Raw genomic sequence first — 11,910 nt, forward strand, 5'->3', positions numbered from 1 at the left:
TGACGGAGGGTCGCCCCGTGTGCCGCCTGTTCTGGGCAGCTCCGCTGCTCTGTACAGATGGGGGAGGGTGTGGGAGTGCAGGCCAGGGTCGAGGGGGTGTGCTAGGTAGCCTGGGATTCCTGGGGTGATGGGGAAGCCGTGCCATGGCCCATAGGGTCGGCTGAATTCCTTATTAACAAGCATGGGGGGGAACACACAAACACCGGCTTCTTGGACCCACCCCTAGCCCGGGGGGCGGCATGTTAGAGCGCCCACCCCACGCCCACCCAGTAACAACAGCAGCAGTGCAGGGGCTCAGTCTTGCTGTGGGTGGTGTGGGTGGGTGTCCTTCCATCTGCGATGAGTAGGGGACGCATGACTGGGTTACTAGCAGGGGATGGAGGAGGGCAGGCTGGGCTGGAGGCCGGAGGGCACAGCCGGTGTCCAGCGGGTGTGAGTGACAGCCAGAGCCCAGCTGCTTTCCAGAAAATCACTACACGACACACAAAACTTGGGGTGGCGGAGACCAGGGAGGGCCGCTTCTCCCTAAGGGCTCCCAGACGTGATGGCACGAGTGCCCAGGGCCCACACTGATCACTGTGAAGGGAGTGAAGGGAGGCAGGGAGGCGGCCTGAAGTGCTGCCAGCAGGGCTCACTCCTCAAACTTGCCTTCCCGAATGTGCTCGAAGGAGAAGGGGAGGAACTTGAAACCGGTCCCACTGTAGAATTTATTCTGGAACTCGACCCTGGAGAGAAGAAAGAGAAAAGCTGTCACCCCACAGAAACCCTGTGGGACTTTCTGGGATCCCACAGTTGAGCTGCCCCAGGGGAAAGCCCAGTTTTTAGTAGCCCACAGCACTGAGCCCCCATTCTGAAAGCCAGAACCCCCTAGCAACTCCAATACATAGCCCCAGCGTCTGCTCTCACTAGGTGGGGCTGAGCGGGTGTGGCACCAAACTGTGTGACCGCCACATGCTTCTGCTGGAGCTGGAGAACAGCCATGCATTGAAGATGGGGAAACAGCAGCCCCTCTGAGGGAAACCCTACGGGTGACCGCAGGCAGCACCCCAGCTGCCTTCTTTCCCCGGGGCAGCGGAAGAGGGCTTGGAGTGCACGTCAAAGGCTCTACATTTAGGCTAGGAAATTCCCAGGAAAGGGCAAGTTGGAGGGGAAGCTCCTCAAAGCATTCCCCAGCCGCAGAAACATCTGGGGGAAGAGTTCTCCTCCTGGGGCCTGGAAGGAAGAGCAGTGCCTGCCCGCTTCCCATCCTGGCCGCCTCCCTGGTGGCTCCGCGGGGCCTTCTGGGGCGGGAGAGACTGTCCACTGCAGACTCACACTGGCCGGCTGCCCAGCACCAAACCACCGCCAAATATGGGCAGAAAATGCTCGAGTCAGAGGACAAAAAAGCCAGGGAACATGGCCTGTGGAATCGTTTCCCTGGCGCTATGCAGGCCTGGGCGGGAGGGGCAGGCTCCAGGTGACCGGGGCTTTCAAGAGGGCTTGAGGCTGCAGGACCCTCCAGGTCTTCACCCAGCCTCCTGCCAGAGCTTCTGTTCCCAGGCCAAGAAGGCAGGAATTAGAGAACAGGGGTGAGACCTCTTCCCTGGGGTGCAGGTTGAAGACCCCAAGCCCTGGAGAAGCACAGAGCAGTTTTCTTTTCTTTTTTTTTTCTTTAGTCTCACTGTGTTGCCCAGGCTAGAGTACAGTGGCACACTCATGGCCACCGCAGCCTACCTGCTGGGCTCAGGTAATCCTTCCACCTCAGCTTTCCAAGTAGCTGAAACCACAGGGGCGCCACCCTGCCTGGCTGATTTTTTGATTTATAGGGATGAGGTCTCGCCAAGTTGCCCAGGCTGGTCTCCAAGCCCTGGGTTCAGGCAATCCTCTCACCTCTGCCTCCCAAAGTGCTGGGATGACAGGTGTGAACCACCACACCGAGCCTGAAGTGGGGTTTTCTGAAAGGAGTGGAGCACAGCCTTCTCCCGCATCCCCACATCCTGCAGGGACTGGGCCAGGCCCCCAAAGCTTCCTGGCCCTGGAAACTCTCACCAGTGCCTGGGCCAAGGACCCCCAGAGAACACAGAAGCCAGGGGCGTGGTGGGGCACAGAATGAAGTCAATCCAGGTTCTGCAAGAGCAACTCCAAACAGGACCCAGATTCACCCATGTCCTGACACCCCCAAAGTCCTTCTATGAGATCTGGAGGAACACGGTGGGGACTGGGGTAGGTTCTAGATTTTCACCCTCTTTTTCTTTTTGAATCAAGAGTCTCACTCAGTCGCCCAGGCTGGAGTGCAGTGGCACAATCATAGCTCACCGCAGCGTCAACCACCCGGGCTCAGGCAGTCCTTCTGCCTCAGCCTCCCAAGTAACTGGGATTACAGATGTGTGCCACCATGCCTGGCTAATTTTTTGTTTTTCTGTAGAGACAAGGTCTTACTATGTTGTCCAGGCTGGTTTCAAATTCCTGGGCCAAGGAGTCCTCCCACGTCAGTCTCCCAAAGTGCTGGCATTACAGGCGTGAGCCACAGGCCTGTCCCTTACTCACTTCTTTAGGTTTGAATTCTTCATGCTGGGTAGGCTGGGTGCCCACAGGGCATGGGTATTTCAGAACGATGGGAAAGAGATTTACATGTCCCTTTTTCATTCAACAACATATAGCCAGACAGTGGACAAGTGGCCTTCAGGTCCCAGCCCAGGTCTCAGGGCGAATGGTAGCCCTGGTGGAGTGTGCTGCCCCAATACCAGGGCGCGTCAGAACTCTGACCCCTGGCTGGCTGATCACACAGACAAGTCTAATCTCAGAACGAGTGGACGACGCAGGGGCTGCTTCAGATGCCTGTGGGCACAGCCCTTGCCTTGGCACCTCTGCTGGCCTCGTCCATCCACGAGCCCAGCAGGGAGGGACAGGGACAGACACCTGGGAAGGGCACATCCGTTCTGCTGTGGAGGCAGACTGGTGGTCCCGCTGACGCTCCGCCCAATACAGCCCGTTGCCTCAGCTGCTGCTTGAGGTTAGAGACTTGGAGAATGTAGAGGCCCAGGGGAGTTCAGAGGCCTGGGGGGAGCGTAGAGGCCCAGAGGAGAGCCGAGGCCCAGAGAAGTTTAGAGACACAGGTGGCCACACCCAGGACCTACTGGGCCCACTCGGGGTCGGCCTACTTCACATCCCTCCCTGGCCGCCTGCACCCACTCCCAGCACACAGATGGTAAGCGATTTCCGAGTCTCCCCACCACCCACTCCCCAGCTGGGAACGTGTGCTTCCTGAGGGAGGAAAAGCAGGAAGCTCTGTGCCAGACCAGGAGGGCCCTGGCCGCCCCCGCTCTGCTCAGGGAGCCTGGGGTCTGGCTGCCTAAGCCACCACGGTGCACTAGAGTTCAGTGGTTTGAGGAGAGCCCCCAGAAGTCAGATGGCTTTCTCTGGCACCCCACCTATCTCTGGCACTTGGCAAAGGCCACTGGGTGACTCAGAGGGACTCACTGGGACCAAAAGAGGTCACTCCTGCCACATAACGGGAGCCCTTGCTTCCTCCAGTGGGTGGGGGGAGTCTTGGGCCTCTTCCCTTTCCGGGTGAGGGTGTGACTGAGGAAAGGGTTTTAGAAAGATGATCTGCACTGAGCTGCTTCTCCAGCCCTTCCCACTGCTCTGAGCAGCTCAGGACCTGGAACACACATCTGCCGGATGGTCCACGTGCCAGGGCAATGATGTCAGCCTGGCACTACGCTTCAGGGGTTCCCACTCTCCTGGGTGGCCATTGCCTCAGCCACTCCACCCTGGCATGCCATGGCTAGACGGGCCTCCTAAGACATTGGTCCCCAGCTCCGTCTCATAAACCATCACCCAGTCTATGCATGCTCAAGTGTGCACATCTATGCATCCATGGACTCTACTAGATAACAGGTCCCAGCTTCCTCGGAAGGCAGGTCTCAGGGCAGCAGTCCTTCTGCATAAAAACCAGTTTGATGCTGTTACATATCCCTGCCTCAGGGCTTCTCTGAGCAAGATACAATGTCTAATTATGGTAGTGAGAAGTCAGGCACACTTTATGTGGCAGGTGGGAAGAAAAGGGAGATGAAACTCAGGAGGCAGAATTAGCAGATTGGCACCTTAACCCACTCATTGCATTGTCAAATATGTCACCCCCTTCTTATGACCCTACGTGAATCTCAAACTAGTGGCTTATGTGTTATCAAGTCAAATGTCTTTTCTTCTCCTCACTCAAGAGTCTCAATTTGTACAACGAGGTAGCCCTTGAATGAGAAAACACCAGAGAGGAAGTAAGAGGTATGCAGATGCCTAGGCCAGATGCCAGGAAAAGCAGCAGCAGTATCTCTGTGGCCATTTCCAGCAGGCCCAGCTGTTTCCACGGGTCATGAGATGGCCACTACTAAGACAGCCCTGCACCTAGAACACAAACATCCGGTACACACATCCACACTCAGCCAGGAGGGGGTGCACAAGCACCAATTTCATTCACCCCTTCTTTGGTCAAGGGTGCCACCTACATTCCACAGGGACTACCTGCCAGAGGCCAGATTCTGAAGGTTGCACAAAGGAGGTTTTCACTGTTTTTCCTCTCCTACCCAATACTTTTTTTTTTTTTGAGTTGGAGTCTCACTCTGTCACCCAGACTGGAGTGCAGTGGCTGCTCCCAGCCACCGCAGCCTTGACCTGCTGGACTTCCTCCGCAGCCTTGACCTGCGAGCCTTCCTCCTCAGCCTTCCAAGTAGCTGGAACTACAGGCGCGCGCTACCACGCCCAGCTGATTTTTTGATTTATTGTAGAGATGAGGTCTCGCCAAGTTGCCCAGGTGGGTCTCAAACCCGCGGGCTCAGGCAATCCACTCACCTCAGCCTCCCAAGGCGCGGGATTACAGGCTGAGCCACCGAGCCTGGCTCTAATTTTTTGATTTTTTTGTAGTGGTGGGGTCTCACTATATTGCCTAGGCTGGTCTTGAACTCTTGGCCTCAAATGATCCTCCCACTTTGGACTCCCAAAGTGCTGGGATTACAGGCGTGAGCCATTGCACCTGGCCCCAATACTTCTACTAACAATATAAATGAATAAAAGTTCGACAGGTATGTGGAGCCTGTTCCTTACAAACGACACCTGAGGGGCACCTTTTGGGGCCTCCTCCTCCTCACTAACGCAGTTTCTTTATGGGAGACCCTGGCCAGATACCCTCTCCATAGGGCACCCGTCCTTAGGCAGAGCAGTCACAACCTGCACCTGCGCACGTGCTTATGACGCATCAGGGCAGGCGACAGCACTGGGAGTGTGCATTACCTCCTATCTGTTTATGGCGCCCTTGCCACACAGCTAGTACTCTCTCTACAGGACAGAAAGGGAGGCTCAGGGAGGGGACTGCTATGCTCGGGGTCACGTACCCAGCGTGGCAGAGCTGAGATTCCAACCCAGATCACCCAATTCATAAGCCTGCTCTCCTGTCCCTTGTCACTTCCTCAGGCTCATTCTGGATACAGGAGACACCCTCCCCAGGAAGCCACAGACAAGCCCAGGGAGGAAGCATCCTCTGGCAAACAAAACACAATGGCCAAAGCTCACTGAGAGAAAGACCCAAGCCCAGGGCCTCCATTCCCCACCATCCCAGGGTGGAGGCCACAACTCTCACTCAGGCTGGAATCAAGGTGGGCTTGTCATGGTTCCTGCAAGCCCAGGGCTCAAGGGACAGAGAAGTGAATAGAAAAGGAAGGAGGCCAAGAGGACAAGAAAATGTGAGTCACCAAAGGCTGGTGACTCAGACATTCCCTCGCAAGCCGGGGCTGAGGAAATGTGACGGGGAACTGGCTGATAAGCCATGGAGAGCAGCCAGCGGCCCAAACACACAGCACTCCTGACCTGGCACTCTGAGGTAAACAGACAGGCAGAGAGGAGGGAGACCAGGAGGAGGGAGGCTGGGCTGGGGAAGCAGGTCCACTGACACAGCAGGGAGCTTTTTTGTTGAGTTGGAATCTCACTCTGTCGCCCAGACTGGAGTGCAGTGGCTGCTCCCGGCCACCGCAGCCTGGACCTGCTGGGCTCCGGCGATCCTTCCACCTCAGCCTTCCAGGTAGCTGGAACTACAGGTGTGTGCTACCAAGCCCGGCTGATTTTTTATTTATTGTAGAGATGAGGTCTCGCCAAGTTGCCCAGCCGGGTCTCGAACCCTCGGGCTCAGGCAATCCACTCACCTAGGCCTCCCAAAGAGCTGGGATTACAGGCTGAGCCACTGAGCCCAGCCAGCAGGGAGCTTTTGAGGGAAGTGTGCAGTCACGTAGCAGCCGCATCTGTTCCGTCCACGTCTCACTTTCCCCCCATAATTTGGAAAAACCAACCGTGGAATCTTTGAGGCTCAGCTGCAACCAGCTAGGAGAAAATGCAAAGCTGCAGGGCAGGGGAGAAGGCTTCTTGGTCTCAGCCGTGGAATATTCTCCAGGCTTGGAAAGCCGAGGCATCCAGCTGGCCTGGCCGTGACCATTCCACCTGGGGCTCCCTAAGGACAGGCCAGTGAACCTATGACCCCTAACCCTTTGAAATGTGGGAGGGGACCTCTTGGGAAAGGGATCAGCGCTTTCAGAGACCCTGGGGCTTGAGACTCCAAAAAGAGGGAGAATTGATATAAACAAGGGCATGGAGAACAAAGAGGCAGAGTTTGGGGCATAACAGCCAGAGACAACACAGTCCCCTGCACACTGGGGAGACACCCATACCAAATTTGTTGTTTACCTGAAATGCAAACTTAACTGAGTGTGTGTGTGTGTGTGTGTGTATTTTGAGTTGGAGTCTCATGCTGTTGTCCAGGCTGGAGTGCAGAAGCATGCTCATAGCCACTGCAGCCTCGAACTGCTGGGCTCTGGCGATCCTTCTGCCTTAGCCTTCCAAGTAGCTGGAACTACAGGCGCACACCACCATGCCTGGTTAATTTTTTTTTTTTTGAGTTGGAGTCTCACTCTGTCGCCCAGGCTAGAGAGCAGTGGCACGCTCATAGCCACTGCAGCCTCGACCTGCTGGGGTCCCGTGATCCTTCTACCTCAGCCTTCCAACAGCTGGAACTACAGGCATGTGCTACCATGCCCAGCTAATTTTTTTGATTTATTGTAGAGACAAGGTCTCACCACATTGCTCAGGCTGATCTTGAACCCGCGGGCTCAGATAATCTTCTTGCCTCAGTCTCCCAAAGTGCTGGGATTATAGGCTTGAGTCACTGCACCCGGCCCTCAGTATACTTTTATTTGCCAAATCTGCCAGCTCTAGTTTGAGGTCAAAGTCACAGACCAGACTCCAAGCTCCCACTCTAAGACTGTACTCCCTCTCTCCACACAACACCATGAGGAGTCCTGTACTTGGGCCAGTACGGTGGCTTATGCCCATAATCTCAGCACTTTGGGGGGAGGTGGGGCAAGGAAGGAAGATTGTTTGAGGCCAGAAATTTGAGACCAGCCTGGGCAACATGGCGAGACCTCATCTTTACAAAAAAATTTAAAAATTAGCTGGGAGTGGTGGTGCACGCCTGTAGTCCCAGCTACTTGGGAGGCTGAGGCAGAAGGATTGCCTGAGCCCAGGGGGTTGAGGCTGTGGTGAGCTGTGATTGTGCCACTGCACTCCAGCCTGGGCAACAGGGTGATCCTGACTAGAAATAAACAAATGAATAAATTTTAAGAGTCACATTTTCACTAAAGAAAACAAAAACCCAACCTGCCCTTCTGAAGAAGCTCCACACCATGGAACAGGGTCCTCCTGCCCCCAGAGGAGCTACCAGGGTCCCACCCACAGAGCCCTGGCACAGCAGTAGAACAAAGGGCTAAGGTCGGGCTGCAGGGTGCCCCACTCCTCCCTGGACACCTGAGTCCCATTCCCAAACTGCCTTCATCGCCCTGAGGATGGAAGCCACATGCTGGAGCAGAACACAGAAAGCCTCCGCCCTCAGTGGTCCTCTGAGCCCCAATCATGAGCACAGGGGACCCCCAAGACAGGCAGGGGAGGACACCACCCGCCTGGGACCTGGCCCAGGAGCCTGGCAAAGGCCGAGCCTGCTTCTCCACCGCCCCGCTTTCTGCCACACTCACTCCTGAGGCCAGGGCTGGTGTCCTGAGGTGAAGCCTGCACGGGGCCAGCTCCCACATCCTCCTGCAGCCTCGCCGCAGCTAAGGACCCTGCCCGCCCACTGCCCCTCACCAGTGCAGCCGCAGCGCATGCAGAAAGGCCGAGAGGCCTTCCATGATCAGGAGGATGGCCACAGTCAGAGTGGCAAAAGAGGCGAAGATGAAGAAGAGAGCCAGGCCTCCCGCCAGGCTCTTCACGTTCAGGCCGATGTGGATCACCATGGTCCAAAGCACCTCAGACAGCTCTGGGGAACAGAGGGACAGCCGGTTCAGTCCCACAGGAGGCCTGTGGGCCATGACCTGCCCCGCCACCCTCTCCTTAGGGCTCCCAGCACCCAGCTCCCCGCAGCTGTGGTGGGACCAGCGCGCAGAGCCTCCTGTCTGCACCGGCTTGCCCTGACCCAGGAGCCAGCACAGCTTCAGAGCCTTCACGGGATTCCCCACCGGGGCAGCCATTCTGGGGAGAGAGCTGCAAACTCACGGGCATGCGCAAGACTGAGGGCCCAGAGTCGCAGGTAGGAGGCCGTGTTGGAAATGCAGCCCAGGCAGTACTCGATGGTGTGGATGGCTTGGTGCACCATGGTGTCCCCAAAGTCGAACTGTGGGGGGAGGAAGCCAGAGAGAAGGTGTGAGGCGGGAGGGCAAGTGAGCGCCCAGAGCTGAGTGGGAGGGGCCGACTCCAGTGGTGCCTTTCTCGGACTGCCTGGCTCAGCCCTCCACCAAGACACCCCGTCCCGGACACGCTATATCCAGACAAGCTGCACCCTAGGGGGAGTCTCCTCCACACGTCTGTCCTTCCTCCTTGCAGGGCTGTGGGCCTGAGAGGGGCACGTGTGCTGGGTCTGGGGCTCTTAGCCAAGAAAGCCACTGGCTGGACGCAAGGACCTCCTTTCTATCTTGTGACTTCTAAAAAAGGTTACACAGGGACACTATGACAAGAGCTTTATGAACTTCCACATGGATAGTCGACTAAGGCCAATAGCGCGTCTCCTGCCTGTCTCTGTTTTCTTTTCTTTCTTTCTTTTTTTTTTGAATTGGAGTCTCACTCTGTCACCCAGATTGGAGTTCAGTGGCTGATCCTGGCCACTGCAGCCTCTACCTGCTGGGCTCCGGCGATCCTTCTGCCTCAGCCTTCCAAGTAACTGGAACTACTGGCGTGCCCTAACACACCTGGTTGATTTTTTCATTTATTGTAGAGATGAAGTCTCGCCTGCCCAGGTGGGTCTTGAACCCGCGGGCTCAGGCAATCCACTCACCTCAGCCTCCCAAGGGGTGGGATTACAGGCTGAGCTGCCGAGCCCAGCTTCTGTTTTCTTTCAACACCAACAACTGCGCTCTCAGGGGGCACTTTTAGGGCTGCTCCAAGCGTGGGGCAGGGTGACGTGGCTGCTTTATTTGGCTCTAAACGCCTGGCCTCTTCCTCTCCCAGGTAGGGCCGTCCACAGCTGCCAAAGCCCAGGAGGCATCCCCTTGCTGAGACCCTCCCCAGGGCCCAGGCCAGGAGCCCCGGTTTCCAGACACTCCTGAGGGCTCCGTGGCCGCCCTGTCCACACCTGCCCAGCCCTCAGGTCAGCGTCTGCGGTTTTTCTCAAAACCCGTAAGATTCCACTTCCAAAGAATGCCAGGAAGGGCCTGGGCAATCCCATAGGTTTGGCAGGAGGAGAGGCTGGGCTGGTGAAGCTGTGAAGGCCCAAGGTGCGGCGGTGGGGAGGGGCTGGTTCCTCTTCTGCACCTCTGCGCAGCCACACCCGGCTCTTCTGGAAGAGGATCCTTAAGCCCCTCCTTACCTGAAAACAGGTGACTGATCCTCATGACCCCAAGTTCCCGACTCACACTGCTGGCTGTGCCCCAGAGGAGCAGAAAACCCCAGCCCGTGGAGCACAGGTCTCTTCCCAGGCCCCAGAGGGCAGGGCCACTGGCCCCTCCGACCAGCCCGTTTCCCACCATCTCAAGCTCCTCCCTTTAAAAACAGTCCAGGAGAGGAGGGGGACCTCCCTTCCAGCACTGCCCTTGCTTCCTCCTCCTCACCTTCATCCCAGCTTCCTGCAGGGTGAGAGGGAGGGGAAAACTGGGGAGAAAGCGAGCCCAGCATTTAGAAGGGGCCCCTCCACACCCAGGATGTCAGCTACGATGACCAGCAATCACTGCAGGCCCCCTGCCTGTCCACGTTCTCTGCTTCAGTTTCCTCCCTGCCTAGCCACCCTGGCCTTGCTGCAGCCTGGCTACTGCCCTTGCTGTGCCATAGAATGACTCCTCTTAGCTGTAGCCTCCCGGCTGTGAGGCCCCACAGAGGCTCTGTGTCTTGCACTGTCTGCCATCACTGCTCACCCTCCCTGAGGCCTTCGCCTCCCCCTGGTTTTCCTCCTACCTCTGGACAGTCCTTCTTAGTGTCCATCACGGTTCTTCCTCAAATGCTGATGTTCCCTGGAGCTCCAGCCTCAGCCTACAGCTTTCCCATGGGACTGGCACGCAGGGTTCCAAGGGCCAGCCCTGGGCATGATTCTCAAATGGCCCTCTGTCTCCGTGCCGCCTGTTCCCAGTCAGCTGTGCCCCCTCCGCCTGGAGTAGCACATGTACCACACAACACAGCAACACTCCTCGGCCAACACCAGGACCTACTTCCACTCAGTGTCCCGTGCCCCGTGTCCCACAGGTGGCACTACTCATGTCCCAGCACCCAGGTCTGGAGCTGATCTCGAGTCTTTGCTCCTTCCGCTGCGCCCTTCATGAAGGCCCCGGGCCTTGCAGGTTCCACTTCCTGTCTCCCATTGGTCCCTTCCTGCCCTGCTCCTGCAAGTGCCTTACCTCATTCCAGGCCTCCATCTGTCCCGAATCTCATCAGACTGGGCTGTGCCTGTGCCTCCTGACTGCCCCTCCCCAGCCCCACAATGCCGCCACGAGGGCTGCTTCCATAGGGCACACGTGGCTGTCACCACCAGCTTCCCAACTCTCTGATGGCTCCTGTTCCCAAATGAGGCAACAAATGCGAGGCTGCTCCCTGCCAACCTCTGGTCTCCCTGCTCAGTCCTCACTTCACCTCTGCTGCAGCCCAGAGGGTCCCTGCTCATCCCTTGCATGATGGGCCTGCAGGTCTCTGAAAGGCTGTAGCGTTGGCAAGTCTGCTCCAAGTGCAGGGTGGGGGTGAACGTGGCTGCTCTGGCTCCAGACACCCCCACAGGGCCTCCTGTCTCACCAGCTGAGCTCAGGACCAGCCTCCTCAGGGCACACTCTTGGGGTCCCTCCTGCCCTCACCCCAGGGTGTCAGCTGCCCCCTCAGTGTGCCCACAGCCTCTGGGCACCCTGCTACCCAGCCCATCACCAGGCTGTCTCCCCACATTGTCTGGCAGATTTGTGAAGGCAAGAACTGGGTTTTTCTTCTCTTGGTTTCTGCAGCACTAAACAGTGCTCAGCATGTACAAGGGGAGTGGGTACAGGGACAGGAGGAATAAGTGCACGGCGACCCTTGCGGAATGGTCACAGCCTTCGAAGACTGCCTGGACAACCAGCTAGCCTAGCTCTGTCCTGGCCCAGCAGCTGGACTGAGTGCCCCCCAGGGTAGGGACTGACACTTCCACCAGCTGACACTTCCACCCATGCTTGGCATGGGACAAGCAAGTTTACACAGCCGAGCAAAATGGGGAAGTTCTAGAAGTAGGCTGAGCTTTTTTTATTGCTGTTGAGGTGAGGTCTCGCTGTATTACCCAGGCCTGAACTTTTTTTTATTTTTATTTTTTTTGAGTTGGAGTCTCACTCGGTCGCCCAGACTGGGGTGCAGTGGCCGCTCCCGGCCACCGCAGCCTTGTCTGCTGGGCTCCGGCGATCCTTCCAC

At 57.2% G+C, this 11,910-nt stretch overlaps 1 protein-coding gene across 4 annotated transcripts in view; it reads right to left on the bottom strand.

Moving 5' to 3' along the window:
* Window positions 1-625: 625 nt before the first annotated feature.
* Window positions 626-11,910, bottom strand: part of ATP6V0A1 (ATPase H+ transporting V0 subunit a1) — a 78,892-nt gene continuing 67,607 nt past the window's right edge. For all 4 annotated transcript variants that reach the window (XM_008048830.2, XM_021707910.1, XM_021707909.1 and 1 more), the window contains 3 exons: window positions 8,563-8,680; window positions 8,155-8,326; window positions 626-725 (listed from right to left, as the gene is read on the bottom strand). In XM_008048830.2, coding sequence (XP_008047021.1) covers window positions 632-725; window positions 8,155-8,326; window positions 8,563-8,680 — 384 coding nt within the window. In that variant the 3' untranslated portion in view covers window positions 626-631. The remainder of the gene's footprint in view (window positions 726-8,154; window positions 8,327-8,562; window positions 8,681-11,910) is intronic.

This window comes from Carlito syrichta, unplaced genomic scaffold, assembly GCF_000164805.1.
Source record: "Carlito syrichta isolate Samal-C Ts95f unplaced genomic scaffold, Tarsius_syrichta-2.0.1 Scaffold126806, whole genome shotgun sequence".
Lineage (NCBI taxonomy): Eukaryota > Metazoa > Chordata > Mammalia > Primates > Tarsiidae > Carlito > Carlito syrichta.